Source organism: Nicotiana attenuata, unplaced genomic scaffold (assembly GCF_001879085.1).
Source record: "Nicotiana attenuata strain UT unplaced genomic scaffold, NIATTr2, whole genome shotgun sequence".
NCBI classification, from domain to species: domain Eukaryota; kingdom Viridiplantae; phylum Streptophyta; class Magnoliopsida; order Solanales; family Solanaceae; genus Nicotiana; species Nicotiana attenuata.
In genome coordinates, this window is record NW_017672681.1 from 88025 (window position 1) to 110403 (window position 22379).

General features: G+C 39.0%; 2 protein-coding genes across 3 annotated transcripts; one reads left to right on the top strand and one right to left on the bottom strand.

The window, feature by feature from the left end:
• Window positions 1-9530: 9530 nt before the first annotated feature.
• On the top strand, window positions 9531-11616 carry LOC109214093 (ultraviolet-B receptor UVR8-like; the record flags this gene model as incomplete). The annotated part of the gene is made up of 5 exons (XM_019377981.1): window positions 9531-9708; window positions 9898-10029; window positions 10133-10219; window positions 10788-10880; window positions 10980-11616. Coding segments are annotated over 5 exons (684 nt in total), but the record flags the coding sequence as incomplete, so codon positions are not given.
• A 342-nt stretch (window positions 11617-11958) lies between these two features.
• LOC109214095 lies at window positions 11959-16734 on the bottom strand. Of its 2 annotated transcripts, none has more exons than XM_019377984.1 (8): window positions 15736-16734; window positions 15184-15353; window positions 14783-14941; window positions 14497-14684; window positions 13807-13952; window positions 13574-13721; window positions 12531-12599; window positions 11959-12447 (listed from the first exon to the last, which is right to left on the bottom strand). In XM_019377984.1, the coding sequence occupies exons 1-8, from the start codon at window positions 16296-16298 to the stop codon at window positions 12352-12354; spliced, it is 1539 nt and encodes a 512-aa protein (XP_019233529.1). In that variant the 5' UTR covers window positions 16299-16734; the 3' UTR covers window positions 11959-12351. The 2 variants fall into 2 exon arrangements, with proteins under 2 accessions (XP_019233529.1, XP_019233528.1); XM_019377983.1 differs by having other exon boundaries at window positions 11962-12447; window positions 14497-14714; window positions 15736-16733.
• Window positions 16735-22379: the final 5645 nt, after the last annotated feature.

Genomic DNA, 22379 nt, shown 5'->3' on the forward strand with positions numbered 1-22379 from the left:
TAATTGTTATTACCATTTTCAAGGTAAACAGTTTTGATACAAAATTTTAATTTTTCCTTACGTGTTTCAGCAATAACATATTCTTCCATGGAGCTAAGGTCCAAAATATAAAAAGAAACAAGTGTTGTTATATGATATTTCACGTCAGCATATTAAGGATATCATAAGACCTTATTAAACTTTCTATCTTGCTCCACTCCTTAACTTTTAGTTGGATGTCAAATTCTTTCATATAGTATCAAATGCATTTTGGTAAGTACGTCCTAACACTTGTAGGTTCATGTTCAAATATATGTGGAAACCCAATAACATGCGGAAAAATGTTGATTCATTAAATGTTGATGTTTCACATAATATAGTATATAAGGACATTTAGCTACAACACGTCATAAGAGTCTTAAACTACTTAGTTTATTACTTTACGGTTTCGAGTTAGATGTTAAAAAATTTATACACTTATAAATTAAAATGAATTGTTGAAACTTCCAAATGTTTAAAATTAGTTGTTTCGTCTTCTACTAGAGATTACGGTTTCATTCCCTCCTCCTTTTCCTATCCCTTTTTTACAAAAAGACAATTAAATTGTGAGGTGTAGAGCCCAAAAGATGATAAGAGAAACAATAATATTCAATGTGCGACTTTTCCCTTGTTATAATTATTTGAAACTTCTAGATAACACACACACACACATATATATATATATATATATATATATATATATTATATTCATTTCGTGAAAAGTCTGTGTAACGATCCGGCCGGTCGTTTCGAGAGTTGTAGCCCCGTTCCCATATTTTTCTGCTCCTTACTTGCTTTACATTTGTTGTTTGACTTACCGGGTTGGTTGGTTCGGGTCCGGAGAGGTTTCGGAGTGAATTGAGACACTTAGTCTCATAATTGAGAGATTAAGTTGGAAAAGTTGACCGAATATTGACTTATGTGTAAACGATATTGATTTATGTGTAAACGACCCCGGAATTAAATTTTGATGGTTCCGTTAGCTCCGTTTGGTGATTTTGAACTTAGGAGCGTGTCCGGATTGTGATTTGGAGGTTCGTCGTAGAATTTAGCTTGAAATGGCGAAAGTTGGAATTTTGGAAAGTTTGATCGGGAGTGAACTTTTTGATATCGGGATAGGATTGGATTTCCGGAAGTTGAAGTAGGTTCCTGGTATTATTGGTGACTTGTGTGTAAAATTTGAAGTCAATCGGACGTGATTCGATAGGTTTCAGCGTCGTTGGTAGAATTTGGAAATTTCAAAGTTCATTAGGCTTGAATCTATGTGCGATCAGTATTTTTGATATTGTTTGAAGTGGTTTGAGGATTCGACTAAGTTCGTGTCGTGTTTTAGGACTCATTGGTATGTTTGGTTGAGGTCCCGGGGGCCTCGGGTTGATTTCAGGTGGTTGACGGATCAAGGTTTGAAGTTGAAGGATTGCTGAAACTTGGGTTCTGCTGGTGTAATCGCACCTGCGGAGTGGGCATCACAGGTGCGAGCTCGCAAGTGCGGATAGGGTAGCGCAGATGCGGAGTTGGTGAAGTGTAAGCAGTGGACACAAGTGCGAGGGTTTCGCCGCACCTACGTGACCGCATATGCGACAGTAGGACCGCAGAAGCGGAAGTGGACTGTGGGCTGGGCTTCGCAGAAACGGATTTTTCCTCGTAGGAGTGGGATTTCTGTCCACAAGAGCGGAACCCTTCACAGAAGCAGGTGTCTTGGTCGCTCCCGCGAAGCCGCAGGTGCGGGTAAGTTGTCGCAGGTGCGGAAAGCCTGGGCAGAAACTATATAAGCGAGGGTAGAGAGATCTTTACCGTTTCTAACATTTTGAGCTCGGATTGTAGAGAGTTTTTAGAGGATTTTCGAGGGGATTCTTGAGATATGTTCCTTGTGTTCATTTTTATTCAATATATTTGATTTCCCATTGATCTTCCCACCTAGTTGGTGTATTTTTGAGGTGTAATTTGGGGGGTTTTAGGCTAGGGATTTGGAGAGTTGATTTTGGGGATTTGAAGGACGATTTGGTGTCGGATTTTGATGAATTTAGTATGACTAGGCTCATGATTGAATGGGCTTTCGGGTTTTGTAACTTTTGTCGGATTTCGAGACGTGGTCCCGGGGGCCGATTTAGGATTTTGAGCTATAATTTCGTTATTTCTTGTTGAATTGATTCCTTTAACCCGTATTGGTTGTATTGTACTGCTTGTGGAAAGATTCGAGGCATTTGGAGGCCGATTTGCGAGGCAAAGGTGTATTGGAGTAGAATTTTGGCTCGAATTGTGGTAAGTAGCAGTTCTAAATCTGGTTCTGAGGGTATGAAACCCCAGATTATGTGTTATGTGATTGTTTTGGAGGTGACGGGCCCGTGGGCGTGCATCGTGGGAATTGTGACTTGGTCCATTTCGTGGAACTAAAAAGTCGAATAGCTTGTTGTTAGCTATATGCTTTCCATGTGTTATAGAAATTTGACTGTTAATCATGTTAGAAATCATGTTTAGGCTATGTGTTGGTACTGTAGGGACACATAGAGACCGTAATACCTGTTTACTTGCTAATTGCTACTTGTACTTACTCGTAGTCTTACTTGCATATCTTACCTTAGTCTCTTTTATTCCTTGTTGATACGTTATATCATTTCTGTTTTGGGCTGATTTCCATGATTACTGAGAGCTTGTGAGACTAGAGAGGTTGATGAATGAGTGAGGCCGAGGGCCTGATTGTGATATATATTGATACCATAGCACGTGAGTTGTCCGTGCGGATCCAAATATTTATACAGTAGCATGTGAGTTGTCCGTGCGGATCTTGATATGATACTATAGCACGTGAGTTTTCCGTGCGGATATAGCGCTTAGGCTGTAGGTGCCCCTCCGAAGTCTATACACTCCCAGAGAGTGTAGGTACCTATTGAGTGCGAGTGTTGAGAGCTGAGTGCCGAGTGATGAGCTATTGAGAAAGTCTGAGTGACTATTGCCCTGAGAGGCTATATTTGCTTTCATTGTTGTTGCACACAGCTATCATATATCACTGCTTGAACTTCTGGGAGATATTATATCTGGTTTTTACTTGAACTTGGCTTATATAAACTGATTTGACTTAACATGCCGGATTTGAAAGCATGCATACTTTATTTTGTTGAGACTACTGAAAATGAACTATAACTGTGTAGCTCGTCACTATCTTCAGTTCTTTATTTAGTCTTGTTACTTACTGAGTTGGTTGTACTCACACTACACCCTGCACTTCGTGTGTAGATCCGGGTGTTTCTGGAGACAATGGGTGTTGATATCGTGCACAGCTGATCTTTGGAGACTACGAGGTAGCTGCCCGGCGTTCACAGTCCTTGTTTATCCTTCCTTGTCATTCTTTTTTATTGTATTTTGATCCAGACTTTCATAGATATTACTCTTCTAGAGTGGTGATGTATAGATGCTCGTGAGCTCAGTGACACGATTTGGGAATTTTCCGCATTTGTGTTTTGGGTTTTTACCCCGTTTATGAAAATTTATGTTATTTAGAACTATTTTGATTCATTTTCTGGTAAATGTTGGGAATATTTTGAAACATCGGCTTGCCTAGTATCACGATAGGTCCATCATGGCAGGTTAGGATTTTAGGTCGCGACAAGTTGGTATCAGAGCCTAGGTTGTCATGAGCAGGTTTAGTAGAGTCTTGCGGATCGGTACGGAGACGTCTGTACTTATCTTCGAGAGGCTGCCGAATCCTTAGGAAACTTATGTTCTTGTCGTGCGAATCTGTTGATTCTGGTAACTAAACTTCTGTTATTCTATTCTCTCACAGGTGGTGAGGACACGTACTACTGGGCAGGATGGACAGCCGCAAGTACCACTAGCTAGGAACGCGAGATGCCGGTTGCAGTAGGGGCAGAGGTGCAGCTCGTACAGTAGCTAGGGCAGCACCTGCAGATCCATCAGTTGCCCCAATTCAGGAGCAGGTTCCAGTTGTGGAGGAGCCAGTGGGGCCAGCTCAGGCACCAGCTGTGTCCGTTGTGATTCCAAGCCTTCAGGAGGCCTTAGCTCAGATTCTGACCGTGTGCACCAGTCTTGCTCAGGCGGTTGATAAGTGGAGATTTTGACTACTTATTAGCGCCTTTTAGCTTTCATTTTAGTCCAAAAGCGTTTAATTGTGTTCCCAAAAACTGATGAAATATGCTTAATTGCAGGAATATTGGAAAATGAGCCTCCAAGATGAAATCCAACTCAAGAAGGAGTGATATGAACTCAAGGACAAAAACATACATAGAAGCTTGAAGTGCGGACCGCGAAATTTCATTTGCGGCCGCAGATTGTGTAGAAAAACTTATCAAAGATCTGTGAGAAGTGCGGTCCGCACATGAAAGGTGTGGCCGCAGAAGCTAGGTAAGAGAAAAAGTTTAGAGAACATGCATATCAAGTTCAACGAAAGTGCGAACCGCACAATTATTGTGCGGCCACAAAAGATCAGCTATGCGGCCGCATTACATTTGTGCGGCCCGCAAAAGAGCCATGTGCGGCCTAACTCAGAAATGTGCGGACCGCAGAAAGAGAGAGATGCGGCCGCGGTTCAGAATTATGCGGCTGCAAGATTCCAATCTTGTCAGTCTGAAGCAAAGTGCAGACATCACATGGAATTGTGCGGCCGCAGAACCTCCAAAAGGGCATTTTTGTCCGAAAATTCTAGGTATGTATAAATAGAAGAGTTTTACTTTTTTAGGTCAAGTTTTGATATTAGCAGCCAGAGTAGACGTTTTTCTTTATCCTCTTTAGTAGTTTTTGCCATTTTGAGCTTTTTGAACATAGATTTTATTATTTTAACTATCAATATAGGTTTAATTATCATTTCTTCTGTTTTAAGCATGAGTAGCTAGATTCTCACCAGGGTTGTGACCCAACCCTAGAGTGTAAACTTAATGGGTGTTTGATTTATTGCTTGTTTATGGTTGGATGTTTACTATTTAGCCTTGTTCTTGCTTTTAATTGTAGAATTAATGGTTGCAAACATTAGTTCATGCCTATTTGACTTGGTCTCTACTTGAGAAAGAGAGACTTAGTCTAGGAAAACTTTGTGAGCTCGTGATTTTTTCCCTATATGAATTACTCCTATAAAATCCAAGAAAATAAATTTTTTCCAATTATTTGCCATTTTATAGGATTTTTGTAGGATTTTATTAATTGTTTGCATTTTTGTGCACGTTTAATTTCCATTAAAAATCATGAAAAATGCCAAAAATACCATGCATTGCATTTTGTTTTTTTTTTTTGTTTTTTTTGTTTTTTTTGTTTTTTTTGTTTTTTTTTACATTTTTAGGATTAATTAGTTAATTATTTGTTTTATTAAAAAAGAAAATCACAAAAAAATGGCCCATTTTACATTTTTACCTTTTTAATTTTTAGATTATTGATTGAGTAATTTTTATAATTAGGTAATTAGTTTAATTTTGCAATTTAGATTAATTTAGGATTTTTAAATTCAGGATTTTTAATTAAAAAAAAAGAAGAAAGAAAAGAAAAAAAGGGAAATAAGGATTTAATTGAAAATGGGATTCTAAAATTCGGAAATTGCGCCATTCAAAGCCAAAACCAACCCAAAAATTACCCAAACCCAGGTCCAAATTTGCCTTACCCGGTCCATCCCCTTCCTGAGCCAAACGACGTCGTCTTTGTTAATTTTGATCTCAGCCGTTGATCACATTGGATCTAACGGCTGGGAACTGGTTAATTGCAAAATGTATAACTGTCCGAAACTCCTACCCCCCCTTATTCCAATCCCCTTCAGTTCCTCTCTACACCCTAACCCCAAACCCTAGCCGCCCCTAAATTCCTCGTCGTCTCCGCCGTGGTCCGCCGGCCGGAAATCGCCTCACGGAGGCGGGCCACCTCCAAACCTCCCCAAATTAACACCCCAGAACCCCTGTCGTCTCCTCTTTACCAATCTCCAAACTAATTCCCTCGAATCATCACCAAACGGCTCGAATCTTAAATCTAAGATCGATGCCTCAAAACCCTAAGTGTTCCAAATGGCCCCAAAGTCACACCCCATAATCTTGGCACCCCTCTGAACCCTAAACCACCATTAGCCCCCTTCGAATCAGCCCTAGCCTCGTCGAATTTTAAATCCAAGATTTCGGAACCCTAATTTTCTTTCACCTCCAAATTTTCGGTAGTTTTTGGGGTTTTTGAACCCAAGACTTCCATGAGTCCATTGCTCTTGGTAAGAGCAGTGGATTGATGGTTGTCTAAAAGTTTATTTTACCCCGGAGAACTTGGGTCAGAATCCGAAGTCAGTCCAGTTTTATTAGAAGAATAAGTTTAGGTAAATTTCCTTCTCTTTTTTTGTTTGTTTTATCTTGTTTGCATGTTTAATTGTTTTATTTATGGCTGCATGAATTTAGTTTGACTAGGGTTCATTTTTTTTAGTTTGGTACCTCAAATGATTATTCGGTTTCTTCCATAAATTCATCTCATGTTTATGTTTAGCTTCGTTTTAGGTTAATTAACAAGTTGTCTAATTTGTTTGTTTAAACTGACCAAATTGGTTGTTTTAATTGTTTAAGTTTGCAAATTGAGTAAGTTAAATCCTAGGTTTTCTTTGCATTCGCATTTTTGTTATCTTATTTTGATTACTGTTTAGCTACATTAATCGTTGAACTTTAGTTTTGTTTAGGTTTAATTTAGATAAATATTTTGTCTACCAATTAGGTTAATTTTAGTTCAAATGGCATCATCTCTTTTATCTTTATTTTTCTGTTGACATCTTTTAATTTGTATTTCTGATTTGTTGATAGACCTTGTTCTTGTTTGCCATAGTTTGCAAATCTTTAGAAACTTAGGGGGGTTAATTGAACAAATGGAAACTTAGGGGTTTAATTTAAGAGATAATAACAAGACTTTCAGATAATTTCTGTATTTAGAAGCTTCTAGAAAAGGCTGTCCCTATTTGGTTAGCACAGATATGCTGAGCCAATAAGGGACTGCCAGCTGTCCCAGGTAGTTAGAAGATGCCTTTTGCAGGCTGGGGAATATTTCCTTGATTGGTTTTTCAGCATATGGCCTTTTAGGCCTATAAGTAGTGCCTTTCCTTTCATTCTCAAAAAACAGACTTTCAGCATCATTCTCTACACCAAAATTCTGAAAAAACACAGCAGCAATTCAGATCCTAGAAAAAAAGGTTTTCTGCATGGTTTTCATTTGGAGATTAGCTCGAATTGGTTTCTGATTCTCCCTTTAGAAGAATTTCGAAAAGATTTCATTGTTTTTATTGGTTTTCTGGGTTTGTCCATGAACTAAGAAGCTGTGGTTGCTGTTTTCTCACTGCTTTGCTCACTTTTTTGTTTGTGCTGAACTCCTTACTCCATTTTGCTTTTGTTCTTAATTCCCAGGTACGTTCATGAGCTCGAAAGTGATAAAAATGCTCTTGTAATCTGCTGCTTTGGAATTGGATTCATTATACCTACATGGCTCAATGTTTTCTATGCTACTGTACCTCGTTACTTAGGATCTATATTTGCTTTAGTTCTTGTTTAAGTGCTGCTGATATAGATGCTGATATATTTGTATGATTTCAACGTTTAAGTTGGTTTAGTTCATTCATAGATAGTTTAACAATCTGCTATACATAGTAAATGTAATTATCTGGGGAACTTTTTAAGGTTTAGTTGAATATACATTCACATGTTTGGGTTGTTAATTATGATAGTATGAGTAGGTCAGATGTTAATCCATGAAGGGATTTCAGAAAAATTGATCTCCTGTTAATTACTAGCAGTAGCATGAGTTAGTATGGCAAATTTGAAGTTGAGTTCCTGTTAATGGCATGATTTAAATTAAAATTTTCTGTTGATTCTGGATGTTCGCATATGTTGTAGAAGAGAGTTTGAATGTTTGGTTTGGGCCTGGTCATGGTCCAGGCGAGGCATCCTGGTGGAATTTAGGCTGGGCTGCCTTCATTTGAAATTATTCATTGTTTTTGGGCTCAGTTTGAGGCCCAAACGATCTTGAAATCTTTTCTGTTTTTTTATAATAAATTGATTCCTTTGTTTGGGGACTGGGCTGGAAATCAGCCCAATTTAAAGGGCCACGCCATGGCAATCCAGCCTATTCGCCTTTGGTCCTCTGATTATGTATTAGGCTCGCTGTTGAGCCCAACTGATATTGATTGTTATTTGGGGATTAATTCAACGGGCTGCTGTTGGCCCAAGTTTCTCCTTTAATATTCAAAGATTTTCTTATGCTCGACCAGGGTCTGCTTAAATAGTGAAGGCCCAACATAGACCCCAATTTTGTTTACAACTAATAACTCTACTAAGTTCAAACCATTTGTAAATAAAAACATCCTTAGGTCTAATTAAGTACGACTCTTAAAAATGGAGTGAGGTGTGCTATCTAAATTAAATCATTCATGGCCCTCATAAATATTATAACTTAGATATTTAAAAATGAACATTTGTAGAAAAGCCTTTAGGCGCGTTCAATATATTATCGTGATTGTGTACACATTCGCGTGACATAATTACGATTTTAAAAAACAAAATTGGAGTATGCGTTCGCGCAACTTCGACTAAACCTTTTTAATAATATTAACAAAGCGTTATTAATTGTGGACACGTTCGCATGACATGATTTTTGACGCACCAAACAAACGAGTACACGTACGCGTGACCTATTTTAAGATAATTTCTTAATCGAAAGAGGCAAATGCACATAGGTTCTAAAATAAGTAATTAGACAATTTTAATGAGCCAAGTATGATCAAAGCGACCGTGCTAGAACCACGGAACTCGGGAATGTCTAACACCTTCTCCCGGGTTAACAAAATTCCTTACCCGGATTTCTGTGTTTCGTAGACATTAAAACAGAGTCAAATCTCCTCGATTCGGGATTCTAAACCGGTGACTTGGGACACCATTAACTATCCCAAGTAGCGACTCTGATCTTAAATAATAATCCCGTTTCGATTGTCACTTAAATTGGAAAAACTCCCTTATACCCCTTTGCGGGGGTGTGAAAAAGGAGGTGTGACAAACTTGGCTAACAAGAAATTGGGTCAATCGAGAGATTGATAAGTCCAATTAAAAGGTTGAACCTAGAGATAGTAAAACCCAACTTGAGCTTTGTATCAACCGTTTTGTTCAATACCCATTTGGACTTGAGAAAGCCAAATTTGGGCAAAATCACTCTCTGACCGAGAGGTATTGAGTGGGTACTCGAGTGTTGATGGCTATAATACACCCTGACCAATAAAACAAGCTTTAAAGTTTACAACCTATTAGGCAAACACCTAGGCGAAGGTCATATCCCTAGGCCTTTTATATCATTTGAAAAACAACAAAATACAATTTCCTAGATTCAATTCTTAGTTGGTAATCTTAGTTTACATTAGACTTAAAAACAACCCAATATTGTGGAAGTGCAATTGGAGATAATTCAAGCTCATTCACTATAATATATACTTGCTTTGTTCACACACTTCTCTGTACATAAGCATGTATGTTGATTTAGGTGAAGGCGTGAAGCTGATATTTCACTTCAATTAACTTCTGTTAGGAGATACCGAGGATCTTATTTATGGATTTGGCTCTGGAAAACGTGGTCAACTTGGTATATCTGATGACAAACAGAAGTCAGTTAGTGCTCCTCAGGTTACTTTGGGTTTGGAAAATGTCAAAATCAGGATTATCGCTGCAAATGGAGATCATAGTGCAGCAGTATCCGGTATGTTTCCGAGCACTCCATTCTATAATCCAATACTGGTGATTGCTGACCCCAACCTTTATCTAGTCTCAGCATCCACTACTTGGTGGTTTTAGCTTCAACCCCATAAGTGAATAACAATCTTATCAAGTTGGTAATTCTTTTACCTGTTATATATTGCTAAATTTTTTTATTTTTTTTTTCCCAAAGTGAATGGGCATTTATACGTATGGGGAAGAGCATTCTCTGGTGCCTCAGATGTGTATAGGCCCCGCTGTGTTACTGCAGACTTACCATTAATCCAAGTCGCTTTAGGATGGAATCATGCTCTTGTATTGACAGGTATTTTAGGCTGTAGCTCTTTATTACAAATCTGGGAATACGATAAGGAAATATCTCAAGATATATGGAAATTTTAATTACCTTTACCATACCACTTTAATAGGTGATGGGGAAGTATACATGCTTGGCAGATACAATTATAATGTTCCTACGAGTACTCAGAAAGCCAACTTGGTGAAGCATATATCAGGTAATGTTCTCCGATTATCTGTATAAACTTTTGCAGAATTTTGTGAAATCCAGAGTCCTTTTCTCCTGCTTCTTGAGGTTGGATTGTCACCTTGGATGGTTTTTACTCTTAGTGTGAACCTATCCTTGTAAGAAAGATATAGATCTAACTTTCTTGATTAAGTTGAAGGTGAAAGTAATGCTGAAAACACTTGATATGATGACCTCTAAGCCTTCTCCATTACTATCTGTTTTCATATTACGAACATTTAAGGGTTTCAATCAATCATTCATCTAGGCCTTAATCACAAAGTTGGGGTCGGCTATTCCTTTCATATGAGCCCATTCATTTTCAATGTTGATAAATAATTTATCTTTTAAGGCAAATTTGGGGTTCTCTAAAACAAAGTGTTTGTTCTCTAAATCTCACATTTATCCCTACCTGGACCTAATGTAAGTTTAACACCAAATATTAAATTTTAACTAGTCAATGTTTTTTGTATTTGATATCCAACAAGTATTTATTGTGGCTCCATCACTTCACAATTTGCTCCCTTTAGTCTGAATATAACTTTGTTTCTTTTGCAAAGAAGATGAAGTTGTCATGCAAAGGATCCGCGACTTTGATAGTAGAAAGGTTGTCCAAATTGGTGCCGGAGCTGAGCACTCTGCCTTGGTAACAGGTAAGGATCTGATGCAAAAGTTCATTGTGAGAAACTATCAATTGTGTATTCACCTATCTTCATACCTATCTTCATTTCTGGACTATTTTTACTTCACAGATGACGGATCAGTAGTGACATGGGGGTGGGGTGAACATGGTCAGCTTGGCTTAGGAGATACGAATGATCAAACGAGCCCTCAGATTGTAAGTTTATGCAATGAACAATCTAAGAAACCATGTGTAGGTAGAGTTTACTGTGGCAGTGGTTTTACATTTGTTGTCAGGACGTATGCTGCGAATTCTAGTTTCTAATACAGCAATGTTGAGGATTTAAAATGTAATTGTTCACTTTGTTACTACAACAACAAACGCAGTGTAATCCCACAAATAGGGGTCTAGCGAGGGTAGTGCTTACGCAGCCTTACCCCTACCTTGTACAGGTAGATAGGCTGTTTCCGATAGACCCTTGGCTCCAAGCAAGCATGCAAATCACAACAATAATTGTTCACCATGTTGCTTATCCAAAAACTTGTTTGCTATTTTATGGCCATTTTGATAAGATAGGATTCATAGAGCTAATCCCAACTAGTGTGGAATTGAGGCAGTTGTATTTTACAGAAGTTTTTGGCAAGGATAGAAATTTTCTAGTTTCCCGATTGTAATATATAAGGATCATGGAATATCTCCGCACTGCACCTCTGGCACGATTCTGAGAAATTTTAAATTGGAGGATATCTCATAGTTGTCTCTTTGAACTTCTGGAAATGAGTTATACCAGTTAGAAGAACCTGTTTGGTTGGTAGAATAAGCAGATTTAATATATTATTTGGTTGCTTTTTTGTATTTTGCATAACTAATATAATATAATCATTCCAATATGTATTTGACAGTGTGTGTGTGTCTATATCACGCATTTTTAAAAATCAACAAGAAATCGAAATAACCAAAAAATCCAACAAAATTGATAAAATCAATGCGATGAAAAACTGACTTAATTGGTTTGGTTTCTCGGGGAAAATAGACCTAAACTGAAAACGTGAACACCCCTACCTGTAAAAAAATAACTGACAATGACAGAAATAGCCCTCACTCTTCAAATTCATCAAGAGGGTCGAGGTTATCATTTCCCATCCTTTAAACATCAGCGGCAGATCAAACAAGCCAGCAAATTTTGTACTAGTAAATAGACTGGCACACACTATACACAAGAATTTTAATTTCTTTAAAAGAATAGGTCAAATCAGCTCACATCTTTGGAACACATGTTTGCCTTGCACCGCGAAGAAACAAATGCTGTACTATTTAGGCGTCAAAGAATGACAGGAACCTACAAAATTCTAATATGCAACCTATTACATGATCATATTTTTGAGCTAAGACAATCGCTACTTGGAGTAATTACAAGACAGCAATACTACATCAGTCCCTTAACCACGTAGGATCAGTTAATAATCTTTCAGTTCCTACAGTAACTTTTCTGCTACCTGCTGTTAGGTGACAATGAGAAGATTATTTTCATTACCATTGTTGTGAACAACGGGCCACAAAGGATCAACCTTCCATACGCCATCAACAATGAATTTGATCTGTACCAAAAGAATGAGATCCCACTACTTCAGAATATATTGTAATATTGAACACTAAGTTCGTTACAAGGGATTATACAAACCTCATATTTGCCTGGATACAAGTTCAGGCTTACAGAAAAAATACCAGTGTGCGATTTCTCCATCTTCCTCTGCAAATTCAATACAGCTATTATTCTACTAACCACACCATATCTTTCTATACTAAGGACAAGAAGCCCATTGAAACTATTAACACAAAGTTTCTTGTTTTTTGGTGAAAGGGGGTTTATACAACTGCAGAGTTTCATCATTAGGAGACCCAAAATAATTAAATTAAAAAGCATTATATTGTTACACAGACAACCTTTTCGCTCATGTACATCAATATTGCTCAATAATTTCTATCCTCACTGAAACCGATTTATGGATAACAAGTGTTATCACTTAGTAGGTAGAGGGACTTGTGACTTAGGTCACAGGTTTGAGCCCTGCACCATGCCAACTAAGCCTGGTATTCAAGTGGAGAAGGGTAGAGAGTCGGGCTCATTATCCCCGAGTTTCGAAGGTTTTGTGTTGGTTTTAAGGGTTGGCCGCAGACGAATTTCTCCGTCATAAAAAAAATGTGTCATCACTTAGTACGTTGTCATCTCATATTTTCCAGAAGTATGAAAAAGTGCAGTTCAGCTTCTGAATTTTTCATCTCAGTAGCACTTTGTAATCTGATCCTGACAAGAACCTTGGGTAGTAATCCTGTTCTATCCTTTTGGCCAACCACCCCCTACCTACCCCCCCCCCCCCCCCCCCAAAGAAAAAAAAGCAAACTAGGACAAAAAATAACACATAAAAAGGCAAAAAAGAAGACTCTTTGGCATCATGCAGTTTAGGTCGAGCCAGAAAAGCATATTGCTTAGTAATACATGTTTTGATCATCTTTTAAAATTCCCTACTTCTATCCTGACATAACTAAGTTGTGATAACTCTGCTTTCATCTTAAACTCAAGAAATACATGTTGTCAACTTTCTTGGTGACACTTCTAAATTAAATTATGCAGAAAAGAACCTCTTAACACCAACAATTTTAAAAAAAAAGCATCACAATATTGCCTCCTATTTCTTATCACATTTGGGGAAGCAAAGATCAAACCTGAGTTGTCCATCCATCAAATGAGCCTGTCAGAAGAACCTCTGAGGCAGAGTTATGCCAAACAATCCGAGTAGTACGAAGAAGCTGTAAAGCTTTACTAGCACCATCAATTCTCTTTTGCTTCTCTTCCAACACCTTATCCGCATCACTGAAAAAGTATGGTAGGGGAACTAAGTTTTGGTAAAGGTATCTATCATAAAGTGAATTATAAATAAATGAGAAATGATGCAGACATCAATGCTAACGCCATTTTCCCTTCAAGTATGGCAAGTTTTGCACGTATGGACCGCAATCTCTTCTGAGCATTTATGACCTCATTCTCCTGGAACTCCCGCGCATCAGAAAGGTTCTCCAAATCACTAATGGATCTGCCAAGAACCTGAGAAAGCAAGATTTCTTCAGAGCAATACAAGCATCACCTCTCCAAAATACAAAGAGACAGTAAAACTTCTTTTGAAATTGTCAAATGCATATATTTTGGATATTCAAAGCCTTTTCTCCATAAGTGGTGGCAGCCGAACCAAAAAATTTGCTCTTAGATCATTTTTCATTCTTTGGGTGAGGATCTGGGAGTACTAGGAAGCACTATCAGGTTATTGAGTTTTAATCCCCAGGAGAATCTCGGGTAGGAGGAAGTTTATTCAGAACATATACAATGTTGAATATTAATTTAGTTTAATGAAAGGATAAGATCACGTCCTGTGAAGTCTTCTAATTAATTTCTCGAGGCAGATCAAGAGCTGCAGATACAAACATATTTAACAGAGTTAAGCAACATCAGTGATTTGAGTGGAAGAATTGCATTAGATTACCAAAACCAGTTAAATCCCTCATGCTACATAGTACAAAACATGGGATGAAAGCATATCATAGTAGGAAAAGCAAGACCATGATGCATGACTAAAAGAAAGACGTGACTATACCTCCTTTGAACTGAACTCCTGGCTCTTGGATCTCAGGGAGCGAAGGGTCGAGGATAGCTCAAGCTCTAAACGCCGAAGACGAGGTCTTATGTCATTATGGTTGTCATTTTTCCATCTCTCCAAAGCTTCATAACTATTCTCTGTGATGGTTAATAGACCGTCTCTTGAAGATTCACTTCTACCTCCATCTGGTGTCTTACCAAAACTAATATCACCAGCTGTACATAGGGGGAGTCAAATTGAGGCTACAAACTATGAACATGATTAGATTCCAGGAAGTGAATACCTTCAAACTCTGTGCCCTGAGGATCTGTACGTTGCATGCTCCATGTTCTCCACATATCTGGCGTGAATTCGTGGTTAAGCTGCTCTCCTGAATCACTTAAACTGCCTTTCTTTGGGCTACCTGATGTGAGGCTTCCATTTTTCCCTGGGTCAGTCCTGTCTTTTACCATGTAACAAGCATGGCATTTCATGTTTTAGTTTCCAACTGTATAAAGACAATTCACTAACTTATACATTTTTCAGTTTAACATTTAAGCCAAAGCTTTAAGGTTTCAATTATCACTACAACTGTAAAAATATGCTGCACAAAAGGCCTTGATGATTAAACAGCATTCAAAACGGTAACAAAACAGATTAGAACAGGTTTATTGGGGAGACTAAAATGGGGAGAAAGGACCCTACCCGTAGTAGTTGTTCCAGAGCTTCCACAATCCATGCTATTCCTACTTGAACCATTAGATCCATACCCATATTTGCTCTTAGTAATACCAAGAGATGAGATCCTCTCATACTCTAATCGGTTCAATATCCCTTCAATCCCACTATCTTCCTCATACTCAACTGCAGCTTCTCTGATGCAAAGACAGAGGAAATGAAGATTGTGTAGTTTACAACTTTTCACATAAATTTAACAGAATCTGTAACAAATGGCAAATAAATTGAATCACAATAAACACTTAGAAACAAGGAATCCTTCTTCTAACTTCTAGTTTTGGCTCGAGTACTAGATTTACTATAAATACTTAGAAACAAAAAAGATTCCTTCTTTTAACTTCTATTTTTGACTCAAGTAAAAGATTTTCGATAAATAACAAAATGTAACACCATTCTTTTTCAACAGGAGCCAAGATAAACAAATAGACGAAAGAGAGTAACCAAGATAAACAAATAGACAAAAGGGAGGAACCAAGATAAACAAATAGGCAAAGAGCATTTTACAAGGAGGAAACTCACAGTGATCTACCAGAGGAGGAAGCTGGCTGAGAAGAATTCCCAAATGAAGAATCAAAACCAAAATCTTCATTCCCTCTTAATGAATCACTTTCTTGATATTTCTCAAATCTTTTTCTAAATTCCTCAATATCAAAATCCATTTCTTCAGTCTCAGCTTCATGAATATTTTCTGTGTCCCAACCAAAAGAATACCACCCACCCCTCTTCTTTATAGCCTCCACCAAATCAACTCTTCCCGCTTTTTCCAAATCTTTCTTTGTAGGAAATGCATTTGGATTCTCAGATTTTTCCATGAAGGCCAAAATCTCCGCTTCTAACTCCAAATCTGTTTCACCATCCGACCCTTTATCACAGCAACAACGAAACACACTGTGCTTCGCATTTTTCCTCCTTAGTTCAAGAAACTTCAAAGAACACATTTTGTTACCCAAAACAAGGTCAAAACCCCCTGATTTTCTATGGAAATGAAGTCTTTTTCTTGGGTTTAATACAACGACTTTACAGGGAATAGCAGGGGTACTCAACAAGGAGTTGAAACAATGAGGTCTTGTTAAGGGTGTCATTCAGGCATTTCGTAGAACAGACTGTAAACAACTCCGAAGATACAACTCCCAGCACAGTAAAACAAGAAAAAGAAAGAAAAGGAAGAAGAAAGAATGAGCGCGAGAAGCACGCAAAGAGAAGGGAAAAGAAAGTGAATGAAGAAACGAACAATGCAGTACAATTTGAGAGCTGATAACTGTTTACTGAACTGCTAGTATTTCATTTGTGTAAAGCTAAAACATCTTTCATAGGTTTCATAGAGTTTTAGACTTTATAGGTATCGAATGTGTATGAATACAAAAAAGTTATTCTACACACTTTCCCAACACTATATGTGAGCTGTGAGCATTTTCAATTACGTATTTAGTATTTTCAAGATTTGGGTTTTGTGTATCCTTTGAGGGTGAGGCAGTGTTTCACAACGGTGGAGAAGAAAACTTATTAAAATAGTAACTCTGACATATCTGTCTGTGGCCTTTGGCTTCTATTTATTTTTATAGAATGGTTTCGTAACATATTTGTTTGTAGGCAAGTTGAAGAGAAATATATATTTTTAGCGGCTCTAAAAAGTAATAATGGATAAATTTGTATCTTTTATATATATATATATATATACTATATATAAAAAATATATATTTTTTGGCTAACGAATACAATTAAGTTTTAACCGATCGATCGATTTTGTATTTTGCCCTATGTTTTACTGGTTCAAGAAAGGAAAATTTTGCATGATTTGGGTGTCACGGAGCATTAAAATATAGTCCATTTATTTATTGCGTGAGGGATCGTATAGTTGGAGGGATTGAAAAATAATTTCGAATAAAATAGATTAGATTTACTAGAAAAAAATAATCTTATGCAGAGTTTGGATGGTGGTAATTGTATACGGATAAAACTGGTGTAGTGAGCACCCGATTTCCCGATGGGGTGAATGAAGAGAGGACATAACTGCATGTAGTCGAAATCAAAGCCGGGATCCGCTAGTATGAGAGCCCGAATAAAACACCTGCCCCCGAAGCCATCGAGATCAGCCCCTGGACCTAATTCGAATAACTAAACGACCGCACACAATTAACTAAGGGCGGTGATATCCGTGGCCAATCGGATATCACAGCGTGAATCTCGGCCCGTATCAGCGGTAGATCAATGATTAGCGAAAAGGAAGATTTTTACCTTTTTTAGAATTGTACTTAGGGTAAAACTCCCCTACTATATAAAGAGGAAGCTGATTATTCATCAAAGATATTGTAACACGCATATCAAGGCAATATACATCTATTTTTCTTTGTTTCTAAAGGATTGTTCAAAGTTCTTGTTTTGGTTCATAAGTTCTTCTAAGCATTGGTTCGGAACCGAAGTCGAGCTTCGTGCTAAGCCTTTAACTAAGCCCGGACTCGCTATTAACATTAGTTTGGTTATTTATTGTCTTTTATTTGCTTATCTAACGTCATTAATCACTTGTATTGAATTAACCCACATATCCTTAATACCGCGTACAAATTCAATTGTTATCCATTTTTAAGGGTAAACAATTTGGCGCCCACCGTGGGGCTAAGGATAAAGTGGTAATTTGATACAAATTTCCATAACGCACTCTATTTTACGCTTGTTTTTTGAGATTTTAATTTCAGGTCAATGTCAAACTCTCAATCTGCTCACTTGAACGTTGATGCTGAGTCTGGCCGCCATGGCAAAAACAAAAATGTAGTACCTAGCAACGAGGTGCCCCTTGTTGACCCCAACGGAGTCCTAGTTGCGAACTCGATCGATGCCAACTCATATGTGGCCATCGATGCAAACCTGTTGACCGACCCCGAGAACAGCATTCGCGGAGGAGCCCAACCAATGACTCGAGGTACGTGATGATAGGCTATGATTGTGTATTTTAGTCGCTTATTACTCTCTAATTTACTGCACTTTAATTGAGTTTGAACTTTAATCGCTAGTGTTTTGCACTAAATATGTGTTTTATGCCTTGTAGGAGTGATTCCGAGCTATATAGGTGTTATGGAATGAATTCAAGTGATTTGGAGCTTTGAAGTCTGAGTAAAAGCCCAAGGAATTAAGCCGGGATTGTGTTCGGGGATCAATGGATGATAGTTAAGAACGAAATGGAGAATCGAGCGGGCATACGACGCATTATCTAGTAAAATATCCATAACTTCTCGCTCAGAACTCCGTTTGGGCTCCATAATATATCGTTGGAAAGCTATTCGAAAGGGCTACAACTTTCATGTTTTGCATTTTTGCGAATTCCCACTACCGCGTCACACACTTCGCCGCAGCGTGCGCCGCACCTGTGCAATTTTCCAACAGGCATCAGAAACAGCTCTCTGAAGTTTCCCACTACTGCGCCGCACTGTGCGACGCAGTGTGCGGCGCGTCTGTACAAAATTTGCAGAGTGATTGTCCTATTTAACGCGGGAGAAGGTGTTTTCGCCTGGGCCCTACCCTACTTGGTATAAATACATGTAAAAATGCTATTTGGAGGACTTTTGACACATCTTAGACCTAGGGAGACTATTTTGGAGGGGAATTCACGTGGAGGAACACACACCACACTTGGAGGAGGTTTCTAAATAGTTTTTCTTCTCCTCTTTCAGTTTCATAGTTTATTAGTTCTAGAGTTGTTGGGTGCTACATGAACGTTGTAGTTTGAAACTTGAATTGTTCTTATTATTTTATCATATTGGTTTATTTATTCAATCTTGCGCTTAATTATTTGATTGCTTGATCACCAATTCAATACTATCTACCAATCTAGGATTGAACTCGGGAGAGGGAATTCTAGATTGCATATAAGATTGAGTAGAGCAAGATCATAACTCTGGGGGGGGGGGGGGGGGGGCATATTTGCGGTTAGGATAGGAATATACCTAATCGCCTTGCTTGGTTACTATACGGGAATTATAGATGCATTCTTGTTAAATCTAATTCCATAGGAATATAGGCGTTAGATTAGCTTGAATAGGTGAGTTGTACTTCGGGAGAAGGCTACGAGCAATATTAACCCTGTCAACCAATAAACCAGATAAATTAATTAAACGATGTAAGTGGAAAACTCAACCGGATTGTTAGCTAACCCATAGCTCTAGAATATACACTCAAACTGAATTCGTCTCTATAATTCGCCAATTTGTTTCCTTTGTTTCTTAGTTTGTTACTTTATATTAGTTTTAGTTAAATATTCATACGTTAGGATTCGCTTGAATAGATTAATTGTTTGGTTTAATTTAGTTGATAGTTAATCACAAGTCCCCATGGGTACGATATCTGGACTTAGAATCCTATATTACTTGTTGACCACGTATACTTGCGTGTGCGTTTGGGAGCAACAGTACGCCCGAAGGTGGAGGCGACGGGATCAATCTGCGTGTGATCTTCGAAATGTTACAAGCTCAACAGGCGGTGATAACACAACTGCAGAACTACCGCTCCCTCAGCAGAGTTGAGTCCAAACAATCCTGGGAAAACACCCGAAGAAATGAGCAGGTCACGGAGAGGCCGGGTGAAGCTGAGCCCAGGACCAACCTCGAAATTATTTAGATGCTCGAGGAACTGTCAAAGCGGGTGGAATCGGGGGAAAAGAAAATTGAGGCCAACGACAAAAAAGTGGAGACCTATAACTCCAGAGTTGATCAAATCCCAGGAGCGCCCCAGATATTGAAAGGCCTGGATTCCAAGAAATTTGTCCAAAAACCTTTTCCCCCGAGCGCAGCATCGAAGCCAATCCCAAAGAAGTTCCGTATGCTCGAAATTCCGAAGTATAATGGAACCACGGATCCAAACGAATACGTGACTCCTACACTTGTGCCATCAAGGGAAACGACTTAGAAGATGACGAAATCGAGTCGGTTTTGCTGAAAAAGTTCGGAGAAATCCTGTCAAAGAGAGCAATGATATGGTATTACAACTTACCCCCTAATTCTATTGACTCATTTACTATGCTTGCAGATGCCTTTGTAAAAGCACACGCCGCGGCCATCAAGGTCGAAACCAGGAAATCGGACCTTTTCAAAATAAAACAAAGAGATAACAAAATGCTCAGGGAATTCGTGTCGAGGTTTCAAATGGAACGAATGGACGGCCTCCGATTGTGGACGATTGGGCCTTTCAGGCTTTCACTCAAGGACTCAACTCCCAAAGCTCCTTGGCTTCACAGCAGCTGAAACAAAATTTGATAGAATACTTGGCAGTAACTTGGGCCGACGTCCATAACAAGTACCAATCAAAGATCAGAGTCGAGGATGATCAGCTCGGGGCCCCCTCCGAGTCCATTTATCACGTCAAAAATAATGACAGGCCTAAGAGAGTCGTCGATCAAGAACCAAGGCCGACAGAGACCGGTATCAATCGTATAATGGAGACCGAAGGGGTAATGGATATGGGCGTACCTTACGGAAACAAAAAAAGGAACGATCGAAACCACAGTAGTCGGGGACTCTTGAGCAAAAACGATTCGGACAGGCCACTCGGGGTCAGGGACGCACTAGGGTTATCGGAATACAACTTCAGTGTCGATGCTGCCAGCATCATGTCTTCTATCAGGTGCATCAAAGACACCAAGTGACCTTGGCCATTGCAGTCCGACTCTACCCAGAGAGACCCTAACCTGATGTGTAAGTACCATGGCACTCACGGCCATAGAACCGAAGATTGCCGACAATTAAGAGAAGAAGTGGCCTGGTTATTTAATAACGGGTATCTCCGGGAGTTCCTGAGTGATCGATCCATAAACCACTTCAGGAATAGTGACTCCAACAAACAAACCGAACAAGAGGAACCTCAGCACGTCATCAACATGATCATTGGTGGAGTCGACGTCCCCTAGGGACCAATTCTAAAGCGCACCAAGGTGTCCACCACAAGGGAAAAATGAACCCGAGATTATATACCGGAGGGGACTATCTCTTTCAATGATAAGGACACTGAAGGCATCGTGCAATCGCATAATGATGCACTCACAATATCTTGTAATGACCCGATTGGTCGTTTTGAGAGTATTGTCCCCGATCCCTTATTTACTGCTTCCCCCGTATCATTTTATGCTTATGTGACTTGCCGGGATGTTTTTTTTTTGTTTCGGAGTGAATTGGGACACTTAGTCCCTAAAATATAAACTTAAGTTCTAGGATTTTGACCGTAGTTGGAATTGTGTGAAGACGACTCCGGAATGGAGTTTTATCGATTCCATTAGCTCAGTTGGGTAGTTTTGGACTTAGAAGCGTGTCCGGATTGTGAATTTGAGGTCTGTAGCTGAATTAGGCTTGAAATGGTGAAAGTTGAATTTTTGGGAAGTTTCCGGAAGTGGACTTTTTGATATCAGGGTCGGATTCCGATTCCGAAAGTTGAAGTAGGTCCGTAATGTCAATCATGACTTGTGTGCAAAATTTGAGGTTAATCGAACATGTTTTGATAGGTTTTGGCATCGGTTGTAGAAGTTTGAAGTTTCAAAGTTCATTAAGTTTGAATTGGAGTGTGATTCGTGTTTTGTTGTTGTTTGATGTGATTTGAGGGCTCGACTAAGTTCGTATGGTGTTTTAGAACTCGTTGGTATTTTTGGTTGAGGTTCCAAGGGCCTCAGGTGGATTCCGGATGGTTAACGAACTAGAATTGGACTTAGTGTTATAGTTGAAGCATCAGCTATTGCTGGTGTCTGGTTTCCTTCTATGCGTTCGCGAAGGTTCTCCCACGTTCGCGTAGAGGAAGTTTGAGTGCTGCTGGAATTAAGCCTTCGCGTTCGCGATGTATGTCCCGCATTCGCGAAACATTGTGATCCTAGACCTACGCGTTCGCTATTGGGTCCTCGCGTTCGCGTAGAAGATTTTGGTCTCATGAGTCCCTAGGTAATTAGCCTACACGTTCGCGATGAGGGTCCCGCGTTCACATAGGGTCAAGCTGTGTAAGCTCCGCGTTCGCGATTAGGCCATCCCTTTCGTGGTGAAGAATTTTGGACTGAAGCATTATTATGCTTCGCGAACGCGATGATGGTTCTGTGTTCGCGAAGAAGGAATCACTCGGCAGTTATAAACATTTCAAAAACGAGGGTTGTGCCATTTTTATCAAAACTTGAGATAGAGAGCTCCGATTTGGACGAGATT

Bases quoted from the DNA above. Each gene is read 5' to 3' on its own strand.
- LOC109214095 (XM_019377983.1), bottom strand. From the start codon at position 16,298: ATGACACCCTTAACAAGACCTCATTGTTTCAACTCCTTGTTGAGTACC. The intron at 15,354-15,735 runs GTGAGTTTCCTC...TCTTTGCATCAG, and splicing joins TCCTCCTCTGGTAGATCACT to AGAAGCTGCAGTTGAGTATG. The intron at 13,953-14,496 runs GTATAGTCACGT...TTGCTTTCTCAG, and splicing joins AGGAGTTCAGTTCAAAGGAG to GTTCTTGGCAGATCCATTAG.